Below are 12,846 nucleotides of genomic sequence, written 5' to 3' on the forward strand. Positions count from 1 at the left end.
TCTCTTCTCTCTCTCTGCCCTGCCTCTATCTTTCCTCTGTCCTGCCCCTGCTCATGGACATGCTGATTCTCTCTCGAAAATAAAAAATAAATAAATATCAATTTAAAAATGACAGAGGAACCTCATAGAATGCCTTACACCTAGTGGAGGCTTAAATGTTATCTTTTGATTTGACTGAGCAACAAATATTTAATCCCTTTTAACATCAGCTATCAACAGTTGTGTTTAGGGATATGGCAAAGTAATATTTAGGAATAAACAAACCCTAGCTCACAGTATAGTGAGAAGTCTTCTTCGGACCTGTTCTCTCACTTGGGCGGAGCCCAAGCGGCTCACCTGTAAACGTTGCTCACTTGGCAGAGAAAATTCAAGAATGGGATAGCAGATACTCAGAGAAGAACTGATCTTTATTTTTGGTAAAAGTTTGCAATTTATTACAAGCTACTCCAGAGCTAGGGAATCCCTGAATTGTAAGTTCTACAAAAAGGCGGGGTTGCTACACCACCATCTAGGGCAGAGACCATGGCCTGGACTCCCCGACCACTGCACCAGCCCCCCAGCTAACTGGAGGGACTCTCAATTCAGTGTAGTAACACTTATGCAGGAGCCAGAGAAATTCCAGTATTCTGCTGTGGTATTCTCATTGCTGGAACCAATTTCACAGCAAACAAAACTGTGACAATTTCCCAGTTAAGAACACGCCATACTATTTGCAAGCTACATTTTGCTTTATAAAATACATGAACTCAGAGGCAAGTACAGAGTCAGGCAAGTACACAGTTAGCAAGTTTTTGTATCTATTTATGCTACTACCAAACACTGTGGCCAATGTGGACATAGATGCAAAGAAGCCTTTATAAAAACTATGTTTTTTAAGTCTTTAGTGTCACAAAATAATATAAGTCACAGCGCATTTCTTCCAAGTAATTGCTAATAACCTGCACACCAAATCCCTCAACTATTTATTAAACAGAGAGCATACTGTAACCAGAAACCTCTGTAGAAAATTCTAAGCAAACATATATTACTAAATGGGTGTCATAAACACAAGAAAATAAAATTCAAACTTCTAAGCCTAGATTCAAAACCTTTCGGAAACACATTCTAAACCAGTTTGATTTTACTTTCCAGTTCTCCTAAAAATTCTGTTCAAGTTAAATTGGCCAACACAGTCACATTCCTTTTTCTCAACATTTATCCCTGCCATCCCTCCGCCCCAAAGTGCCTCTCCTTCAGCTACCCCCTTGACTCTTTCTAAATTGTAAATTTCTGCCCAGCCCTAATGAAACTTCTCTGCACCCCTGAAAGCACAGTTTTTATTCGCTTTTGCACATAAAACCATTTCAACAGCTATGTGCTGATCTGAATAACGATTTTTACAACTTGGGGCAGAAGAGGAAGCTTTCAGGGGTCTAATGTTATAATGATTTGCCCGTTCATAAAACAGGGTTGTTTTGAGCCTTTATTACACACAAGGTACAACACCAGGGTCAGTGAAGAATGCTGAGGTGCAATGGATACACCCTCTACCTTCAAGGAGCTTGGAGTCTAGTGGGGAAAATAAGATCAACACCCAAGTCATCATAAGAATACAAACTAGACAATTATAAACACTCCTCTACGGCTTCTGCTAAAGGAGGGTGGGATTACTTACCCAATGGAAGGGGGGAGGTGTGCAGAGAAGGACTCTAGGAGGATGTAGCAGCTGGATGCAACAGAAAGAAGACTTTAGGTCCTTAGTAAGCATTGACAAAGGCAAGGAGTGGGCAGAGCTTGGAAGTAAGGAGTGATGCTTCAGAATATGTGTATGTTGTAGAGAAAATGGAACGAGTGGGTAAGTAATTTATATTACAAATTAAAGGGGATTCAACATACTGAGAAATTCAGAGGTCAGCACACACTCATGTCATTGTATCAGGCAGTATCAAGAGAGGGCAGAAGATTCCGCAGGGTAATTATGATAGCTGAGAAAAATCGTAACATTTTAACTTTTTATGATATTGCTTTTCAACCGAATGGTGTTCATCACAGTAAATTCTACTTAACTAGAACTGATACAAAGAGTTCACATGCTCTTAAATATTCTTTATTGTGTTATACGAATAAAGCAGACATCCCACTCTGTCTTCTATGTCTCTACATGATGGTACAATAAATGATCTTCAAATGAAAAGCTACCATCAAAGCAAGATCCTGAAACATTCTTCTGGAATATCCAAGAAAGATGATTTTTCTGCATCAGTAAGAGAGACTGCATTATATTACACAGTGTAAACTGGCAGTATGTTATATGTATAACACATATTGCCAGTTATACACATAGACACATCTGACCCTTAAAAAACACAGGTTTGGGGGCACCTGGGTGGCTCAGCCGGTTGGGCATCCGACTTCAGCCCAGGTCATGATTTCGCAGTCCGTGAGTTCAAGCCCCACGTAGAGCTCTGTGCTGACAACTCAGAGCCTGGAGCCTGCTTCAGATTCTGTCTCCCCCGCTTCGCTGCCCCTCCCCGACTTGCACTCTTGCTCTCTCAAATAAATAAATAAATAAATAAATAAATAAATAATAAAAAACTTAAAAAAACATTAAAAAAACACACAGGTTTGAACGCTGCAGGTGCATTTATACATGGATTTTTCTGATATAGTACAGTACTATAAATGTATTTTCTCTTGTGATTTTCTGAATAACATTTTCTTTTCTCTAGCTTGCTTTTTTGTAACAATACAGTGTATAAACATATAACACACAAAATATGTGTTAATCAACTGTTTATGTTATCAGTAAGGCTTCTAGTCAACAGTAAGCTAGTAAGTTTTGGAGGAACCAAAAGCTACACGTGGATTTTTGACCACATGGGGGATCAGCACCCCTAATGCCCACATTGTTCGAGGGTCAACCGTACATCATAGCACACATGTGGTAACGCAGCCAGAATTCATCAGATCATGATATTATCAACTAATTGTGGATTGGGAAAGTCACTGGTATTAAAGGCAGTTCCTTCAACAGAATTTCCTCCCACTGCAACAAAACCAGTGTGCCACTATTTCAGAAATTCACTACACTGAGATTTCTTAGTGGGGAAAAACAGCCTTGATCCTTCTACATGTAGACTGGTTAGATATCCAGGCAGCCTCATGTGGTTCAAGCAAACACGTTCCCAGGCTCATAAAGCTGCCCAGATCTTTTTCACTCTCGAGGGTTCTTTGTGGAGGGCCTCTCTGCTACTTGCGGACACGCTCTCTTGTTGCCTTCGGCAAACTAAGGGCGAGAGCCTCAGTTACATCAGAAACAGCCATCGATTCAAGGAAACATCCAAGAAAAATAAATGCCTGATTTTAAGATGATGTGTATAATTAGAAGCTTCTCAATGGTAACAGAAGTGAAGGTACACAACACTGCTTTATTTTACCTATGATTCACTTTGAGTTAAATCCTAGTGTATGAGTCACAGCAGGCATGCCAGCTTCTTGCTGTTACATATTGATCCGGGTGTATGGAACCATTTCTAAGAGTAGATTCTCCAGAGTACTGAGGGAGAGTGGAAGTTCTGATGAAGCCCTAAAGCAAGTGTAGGTACAAATTTAGTGCTCTGTCAACACAAGGCGAGGCTTTACCAGCTTACGATAAAATCAACACCTCCAAGCCCTGAAAAAACGTGTTGTTTTTTTTTTTTTTCCTAACCCCTTCTCCAGTGACGTTAGAAGTTGCATTACTTGAACACAATTGCAGGGAAACGTGTTTGAAAGGTTATTGGAAGTGACAGATGGGCCTATTTTGAAATAAAATTAAGCCTGTGGCACTACTGAAAGGAAGTCACGAAATCCAAAATTAAACCGGACAGAATGCTCTTAAGCTGTTTTTGTTCTTTTTTTTTTTTTTTTTTTTTGCCAAGGAAGCACAAAGAGTGGGAGGTTGAAACAAGGCTGCTGCCTCTTCTCTGAATTCACTCACCTTGGTCAATTTGTCTTGAACTCACAAACTGTCTTCTTAATGTAGTCTGGCATCCCCTATGTTTTATACCATTGAACATCCAAATAATGTCTTTCATCGGTATCGCTAAGAACACAACTCTAATTGTGCATAGATGTGACTTTAAAGATTTAAGGGGTGGGGCGCCTGGGTGGCGCAGTCGGTTAAGCGTCCGACTTCAGCCAGGTCACGATCTCGCGGTCCGTGAGTTCGAGCCCCGCGTCAGGCTCTGGGCTGATGGCTCAGAGCCTGGAGCCTGTTTCCGATTCTGTGTCTCCCTCTCTCTCTGCCCCCCCCCCCCCCCGTTCATGCTCTGTCTCTCTCTGTCCCAAAAATAAATAAACGTTGAAAAAAAAAAATTTAAAGATTTAAGGGAAAAAAAAACCTATAAGGAACGTATTGAACCATTAAAAGTCCCATTTAAGATGAGATGAAAAACACGCACTTCAAAACCCACCCACCGCACATCCCAGACCTGTGAAGGGTGCCTGCGCACCGTGGATGGCTACGCCAGCGATCCCGTGCGGATCCACGCCTACCTTATTGTGCTCGTACTTGTAGGGGATCTTGAGCGTGTCCATGGCTCTGATCATAGCCTGCATGGCCGTGAAGATGTTCTGATACACCAGCTTGGTGAAGCCCCTTTTGTCTTCATCGCTGTAGCCTGACCCATGGATGATTCTCATCTGCTTGATAAACGTACTCTTGCCGCTCTCTCCTGTCCCTGAAAGAAGGACAGCAGCAAAAGACGTCGTCAGACCATGACACCTTCTCAGCTTCCCAGACAACGAAACCAGACAGGGCGGCTTGGACGTGGCATCCCCAAACAGCCTGCTGGAGGGGCATCCCAGGAGGGCACATCACTAGGGGTAGAAAGGCCACCTGTAGAGAACACTCAGCAAGACTGCAGGGATGAGGGTCCATTTCAGGGGCAGATGAGCTTAAACAAAACAAAACCAACCAACAAACAAAAAACCCTGTCACCTTTCTGTAAGCCACCCAGCGTGGAATTTTGATAGTGTATTTGTAACCACATATCTTATGGCAAAACACAACGAAATCAGCATCTTTTGAAGAGAATAAACACTTGATAAAGCTCTCTTCCCTGGAGAATATCTGCAAGACTGCCAGGAGGCTGGGCTGCTAGGCAGGATCTGGATCTGGAAATGACAATGCGCTTACATAAATGCCATTCGTAGGAAGGAAAAACGCCTAGAAAGTTCTACACATTTTCTTTCATTTTAAAATGAAGCGTGCGAGTGTGTATATATATATGTGCTGTATATATGTGTGTGTATATAAATCATATATTTTTGATATATATCACATATATATGACATACATATCACATATATACCACATATGTGATATATAGATATATATATATCTACTATACATAAGCATCAACTGTATCAGTGGCAGTTATCCCAAGGAATCACCTAATTCCGAGAAGTCACAGTGACACTCCTTCTGTCTGCTCATTCTTGACTAATAAATAACATGATATAGAAATTTACCGTTACCATTTTTCTCTTCTGTGCTCTTATTTTTCTCTTTTTCAACATCTATTTTCTGTTAGTGTAAGCCTGAGGGCAATCCTTTCAAAGCTACCAATGACCATGGAAGAGAAGACAGAAAGATGAGATCATGTCACTGAATGACACTCTATTTCTTCCACAACTTATCCAACACTACGACTCTAAAAACTTCCTTTCTCCAAATGTGGGTGGCTTCTTTCATACGTCACTCCATTTCTGAATATTCTCACTCACTTTCAGGCTTCCTTGAGATTTCCAAAAAACAAATGTCTCTGTCTTCCCCTAACAGTGTAGAAAAACACTGAAAGTACCTATTTGCACATTACATTTGGAAGAATATAATATTAAAACACAGGATGACAGGGGCATCCTCATTGCCACTTCCTACCTACAAGGTGCTTACAAAAACAAGAAAAGAGAAAAGGAAAACTAAGACTAGGAATACAGCAGCTGTCCCAATTTCATTTTGTTTTCTGGTGGTTGGATTTCATTATTATCTTTATAAACAATCAAGAAAAATTCAAATGAGTATTACGGTTTTCATAGAAGCACTCTTAAATGACTGCAGATGTCCGCGTAAACACAGAAGCCTCGCACGGTTACGACGGAAGATGATTTCTAGCCCCAAGGTTCTGGGTCAACAATTCCTTTATCATTTTCAGATGACTCTTAATCAGCACTCTGGACTCCTCCAACTCCAAAGTTAACACTACAATGTGAATGCCTCAACCCATTTTAAGGAGCTTCACCGGAAGAGTTTAAAAGGACTATTTTACAATTCCAACCTTGAATACTGGGGGAAAAAACCCCAAAGCATCTAAAAAGTAGCACCTCTTGGTAGAAAAAGAACTACAGAATTGTTTCTCATTACCAATTAACAAGTTATTTAAAAAAAAAAAAAACTGATATCTTTACTCTCCCAAGCAATTCAAAGTACACAAGAAAAAAATCCAGCTTGCCTCTGTTTATTATCCTTATCCACGGGACAATGGCTTGCTCTGAGGGCCCAACCATAGGCGTAATCATCAAATCAGAATCCCCGCTAGTTTCTTCCACAACAAAAACAAGAAGAAATCTTAATTTGTGAGGTTAATGACACGAGAAGGAAAGAGAATCAGGCAACAGGTCCCCTTCCTCCTGGCTTTCTGTGCAGCTTTTATATATCATTTGGTGAGTAGAAAATACAAAAATAAAAATAAATGTAAAAAGATATAAAAATACGAAAGTAGCAGACAATAAACTGCACTGGCTTGTGTTTCAACAAAGTCATGCTGGGCAGGAGCAGTCAATGCTTGGCACCTCTTTGGATCTAGTCACCTGGGCATCACACTAATGAACTAATGAGATCAAACTAATGAGATCACACTAATGAGATCAAACAGAGGCAGAGCGCGGGACCAGTGAATGAATGGGGGGCACGTAAACAGGAAAGAAAAAGCATCCAAAAACCAACTCCACATTAAGATATTAAGATATTAAGATTCCTAATGCCCCAGATATGTCCAGGGATCCTTTCTCGCCATTTGCGTGTCTCGCTCCACGCCCCAGGAGGCTGACCCAAAAGGATTTCACATCAACAGTTCCCTTACCCTCCGTCTTTTTCTTGGGTTTAGTTCATGGAAGACACGAGGAGACCAGAGAGTAGGAAAATGAGGAAGGGGAATTTCCTACAGCTCACTCCCTACAAGGGCACCAGAGGCACGTTGTGTCTCCTTCAAAAGGCCACAGGTCCCGCTGGGTGTCTGCTCCCATACAGCTACCCTCTCTTGGTTCTTGTGACTGCTCTCTCCCCTTGCCGGGCTGCTACTTGCCCCTATGACCTAGTCCCTTTATAGAACTCCCCTCAGCCACCCAGCTGGAGTGTGCCACAGGTTTCCTACTGGGACCCTGACTGGTACAAATGCCACAGGGAAGCAGGGGAAGCTTGGTAAGATGAAAGATGGCTGCTTCTCTATAAATTTTACTCATAAGGCAGTCTCTAGTCCATAAAAAGCTTACTAGTCACTATTTCACTCTGACAGCATTCTCCCAGAGGCCAACCATGATGAAGAAATGCTACAGCCCAATTCTACCCCGAAGTCCTAATAAACACAGTACTGGCCACCCACCCCCACAGTGTGTACACGTGCAAAACAAACACACTCCAAGACCAGCCTCCAATACAGAGAGGGGAAATCATGGCCTCTACCTCCTGAATACCCTCTCTCATAAAGGAAATCAAAAGACATTTGTGTTCAACCCTTAATACTTTGCCAAGCACTTTGAAATAGACTGTCATTTCATCTTCTCAAAAATCTGTGAGACAGACAACCTTCTCCTCATTTCACAGAAAAGAAAAGGCCTTCGAGAGGCGAGGCATTGGGCAGAGACGACCCGGCTACTAATGGGCAACGTGCAGGTTCGACCCAGCCCTTAGCTGCCCAGTTTGGGTTTGTCACTATTTTTTTTTTAATTTTTTTAACGTTTATTTATTTTTGAGACAGAGAGAGACAGAGCATGAATGGGGGAGGGGCAGAGAAAGAGGGAGACACAGAATCGGAAGCAGGCTCCAGGCTCTGAGCCATCAGCCCAGAGCCCGACGCGGGGCTCGAACTCACGGACCATGAGATCGTGACCTGAGCTGAAGTCGGACGCTTAACCGACTGAGCCACCCAGGCACCCCTGGGTTTGTCACTATTTTAATAGTCACGCCTGCCCTAAATCCAGGATAATTAGCTTCCACTGCCCACTGTATAAAAATATCTTATGATGGCTTTGACTTCACCCAACTTTTATCCATCTAATCTAATTTTGAGTTTCTGAATACTACTTCAATTAGCAGGGATCCATTTCGAATCTGGTGCCATCTTCCAATTGACTGGCCACTCAAGAACTTAATGTTCATCCTTTGATGTTACTATATAAATGCAGCAAATTCAAGGTGAAGGCAAAGCTTCATGTAAGAGGGAGTCTGAGTGATTTTCAAACGCTGTAGGTTGAAGATAAAAGTAGTCAACTGACACATCATTCTTTTCTAACAATGGATTTAGCCCAAAAAAGGTGTATGGACTGACACCTCAACCAAGCAATTTAGCTTCTTTGTTCCAAGAGTTCTATCATGGAGACAAATGAAATACTATTCTTAACAAATGTGCAGGCCAAATATCATGTTGTTGTCCTATTTTTATAGACTTAAACAACATTCTCAGGATTTGAAATGGACATTTTGACAATCTACTCATGATTAATATCAAAAAACAATATTTGGTACAATTTAAAAAAACAGCTATTCCTTAATTATATAAAATGGTGTTGTTTCCTAAAGCCACATGAAAAGTTCGATGACAGACTTTGTAATTCTTTACGTCTGAATGAAAGAAATTAGACTTTTCAAAGAATGAAAGGAAGTAGACTCTGTGTGAATCCAGCAATGGCTAATCTCTTTGCATAGCACAGGGCATAAGTAACTCTTGACCTATCTCAAGAAATACAAATCTACTGTTTCCAAAGCCATTGATAAAATCTAGCAAGGAGCCCTTACATGAAAGTGCAGGTGGGAAAGGCTCTCATTTTTGCTGATTTAACTATAACTCCAATCAAGTCATGGAGTAACCATGACAAGCACGTCAACACATACAAGGGTGCTCATCCCACAAAACTGCTTTTTTTTCTTGGAAAGGTCTCCATAAATACAGCTAAAAATTTTCCCCGGAAAAGCTGTTTCACCTTTGGGTGGGTACTCTTCACTTTTCTTATTCTAGCTCATCAACACACCCAAAAATGAGACTACATGAGAATCATGCTATTAAAAAGGGCATACATAGCGACAGCCGGCTGGCTCGGTCAGTAGAATGTGTGACTCTTAATCTTGGGGTGTGAGTCTGAGCCCCACATTGGATGTAGAGATTCCTTAAAAATAAAACCTTAATTAAAAAGACAAAGAAGCACACATCAACCAGCACGCATGATTGGCTTTGAGGGATACTTAGGGTTTTTTTCTTCCCTACTCTTTCCGTCAGAACAAAATCAAATACGAATTTAATATCCCATTGTGGAGGGCATCACTTTGTAAGCTGTTAGAATACAGCACACCAGACATATACGCAGTCACACACACACACAATCTGATGCTTCCATTTTAGGACTTGACAAGATCTCTGCAACACAAGAGGATTTCCACACACAGCTTCTGCCACAAATCCACATTTACTCTCTGTGTCCCACTCAGGCTAAGCATCTATATGACGAAACTGATTATCCTGCCCATTTGCACAATGAAATCTGTAAACAGTGCTGTCCAATTAATCTCTAAAGGCAGGACAGTTTTTCTTATCCCACACCCCCTATCCTCCCGAGATGGCGGTTTTAAATCCAGTAATACATTAACTTCTTAATGGCAATGGATTATCATTTACTGTTGGAAAGCAATCACGGATTCACTGGTTCCTTCTCTCACACTTAAGTTGGCTTCTCGGATTATACTTTCATCAAAAGAGCTGCAAAGCACAATCCACGTCTGCACAAGACTTGCTCATGCCCTAAAAACGTCAGTTACTACTGTCACTGCTCCGAAAGGCGGTGGTATCCCTGACTGCTGGACAATGGCCCTGGAAAACAATCATCCAACACTACACTATCAGGAACTTGAAGGCTCCTGATGCTTCATTCCCTTCATCCGGAAAGAAAGGCAGAACACACCTCCAGGCCTCTTACAGGCTGTAGGAGACCCATCACTGCCCCCAGGAAAAAAAGAAATGCCAACACTGAGTTATAAAAACTGTGGTATTTAAAGTTGTACAATAAATATATTCGTTTTGTCCTGCCAGTGCCTTTCATGACTGTATTTGGAGACATTGTCAAACCATCAGAAATCTACATCTGAAGCCTTTAATTAATGTGAAGGCTGGAGCCAAATGCCCCTGCCCTGCCCTCTTGATTGGCCAGCACCCAGATAGAGAAAGGCTAAGAACAAACCCAAGTCTCATGGAGCTCAATTATAACTCAAGTAACTGTACTTAATAAGGACTGCTGGTTTAGGCCAAGAGTTTAAAATATAGAATCTCAGCCCCCCCACAGCTGAACTTGGACTACTTCCACCTAATCTTGGATAAAGTAGAACCAGAAATTTCAGGGAGGAACTCACTACCCATAAGCACAGCATCAAGCCACACGTGCAAGGAATTAATAGCACTGAGATAAAAGTGATTTAAACACACCTAGTCAAAACTCAATCCATGTGCTGTCCACATCTCGGTCTATCCACTTTAAGATCCACGTATTCTGCTATCTGCACATCTTCCTCCACTCAAATTGGGAACCTGCACTGGTCACCAAGCAGCTCTAATACCAAAGTCACCATAACTTCCTCTCCTTAAAAGACTGTCTTTGAGGCCAAGGGTTGGGAATGACTTCACTCTTTATCCCCAGCAAAGTCTGGCAGAAGGTACTACTAGACAGTTTAAAAAATACATAGTACAGAAAATGAACTGAATTTAGTATCGCCCACTATGAATGGTAAGTGAACAGATGGGTAAATCAGTGGTAACCAAGACTATTAATAACAACTCATCCAGGTAAGTTTAAAGGAAAGACAGGCAAAACACACTGAAAATGCAACGTGTGGAACACATGTGGAATATCATCTAGTTCTGGGTTCCTCAAAGTGGTGAAATCCTCCCGGAAAAGGACCTCCAGTGCTGCTAAGGTTACTCACCAGGTACGATTTCTTGGGAGAGTCAATTTTACCACAGAGTGTTACATCTGTGTATGAAAAACTAGCACCGGTTGCTTGCACAAGCTTCTGAATACAGTAAAAACTATTAGAGTATATACTTCTTTCATGTGTTTATTTATTTAGTTTGAGAAAAGAGAGGGAGAGAGTTGCACACCGTGAGTGGGGGAGGGGCAGAGAGCGACAATTCCAAACAGGCTCCATGGTGTCGGCAACGAGTCCGACTCGGGGCTCCATCTCATGAACTGTGAGATCATGACCTGAGCCGAGACCAAGACTTGGATGTTTAATTGACTGAGCCACCCAGGCACCCCTAGAATGTATACTTTTAAATGGTGGATTTCGAGGTACACAAATTATATCTCAATTCTTAAAAATTTTTAAAAACTAACAACAGTATAGTTTGGAGATGAATGGGAAGCTTACATGAACTTCCACACTAAATCTTGTTCAGGAGGTTACTTTGTGGTTTTAAGCAAAATCTGCACCCAGTGTGGGCCTTGAATTCACAACCCCAAGATCAAGAATCACGTGCTCTACTAACAGAGCCAGCCAGGCGCCCCCAAGAGGTTACTTTGATATTATATCCCCCAACCTTTTCTCCTCTGGGTGTGGGTGTTCACTCCCTCCTGCCTCTGAGCGCATTTCAAAACAAAAATCTGAGAAGCCCTGATCTCACACAGTTCACAAAGGAGGGGAAGTGACTCGTTCAAGGATTCTGCTGGTTGAAAACTAGACAGAAGGAAATGGACTAGAACCTACAGAGAACTCTTGTCTGCCCAGGGCTCTTGACCTTACGTCCTCACAAACTGTCTTTCCATAAAACACTTTTATCCAAATTTATTAAAGTTGTAATATATGCTAAAGAAAATTTAGAAAAACAGAAGCATTTTCAAAATTGCCAAAATGTTAACATTTTGGTTAATTTCTTTCCAGTCTCCTCTTCCAGGCAAATGTACTTTTTCTGTCCTAGTTCTAAAACTGAAACAGTACTGTATTACTGTTTTTCACATAAAATACTGTGGTGATTATTCCAAGATACCAATTATTCCTCAGAAATAGCTATTAATGATCGTCTGAAAGGCCACTGTAAGGACGTGTGATAATTTAACATATCCCCTGTTGTAACACATTGAATATTTCTAATTTTTTTTTTCACTTTTATAATGTTGTGATAAACATCCCTGAAAAAATCTCCCGAATCTCTATTTCTGAAACGCAGTTGGGTAGAAGAGCTGCCTGAAAATTACAGTTACACCAACCAGCACACCCATCAGAGCCTTCTTTACCCCACTCTTCATTTACCAACACCACCTTTTTTTAAAGCTACAATTTGAGAAAGTTAAATCTTTACCTGAATTTAATCTTCACTTATGAAACATTTTCATATTTTGTCATTTGTATCCCTTCTATGAACTTGCCTTTTAATTTGAGAACCTACGGTTTTTGTTTGTTTTTTTAAATAACAATTTGGTGTTTAAAACAAAAATAAACTTTGGTTATACAAATATTTTCCTCAACCAGTCATTTTCTTTTCATTTGATGACAAAATTCGATGTATCAACTTAAAATCTGTACTTAATGAATTCATCTGGTTTCCTCTGTCATTTCTTTTATAAAAG

The 12,846-nt window shown here is 41.0% G+C and overlaps 1 protein-coding gene across 2 annotated transcripts in view; it reads right to left on the bottom strand.

Moving 5' to 3' along the window:
• Positions 1–12,846, bottom strand: part of LOC115499941 (guanine nucleotide-binding protein G(q) subunit alpha) — a 316,581-nt gene that overhangs the window by 204,699 nt on the left and 99,036 nt on the right. For both annotated transcript variants that reach the window (XM_030294228.1, XM_030294227.1), the window contains exon 2: positions 4,516–4,700. In XM_030294228.1, coding sequence (XP_030150088.1) covers positions 4,516–4,662 — 147 coding nt within the window. In that variant the 5' untranslated portion in view covers positions 4,663–4,700. The remainder of the gene's footprint in view (positions 1–4,515; positions 4,701–12,846) is intronic.

This window comes from Lynx canadensis, chromosome D4 (genome assembly GCF_007474595.2).
Source record: "Lynx canadensis isolate LIC74 chromosome D4, mLynCan4.pri.v2, whole genome shotgun sequence".
Taxonomy (NCBI): Eukaryota; Metazoa; Chordata; class Mammalia; order Carnivora; family Felidae; genus Lynx; species Lynx canadensis.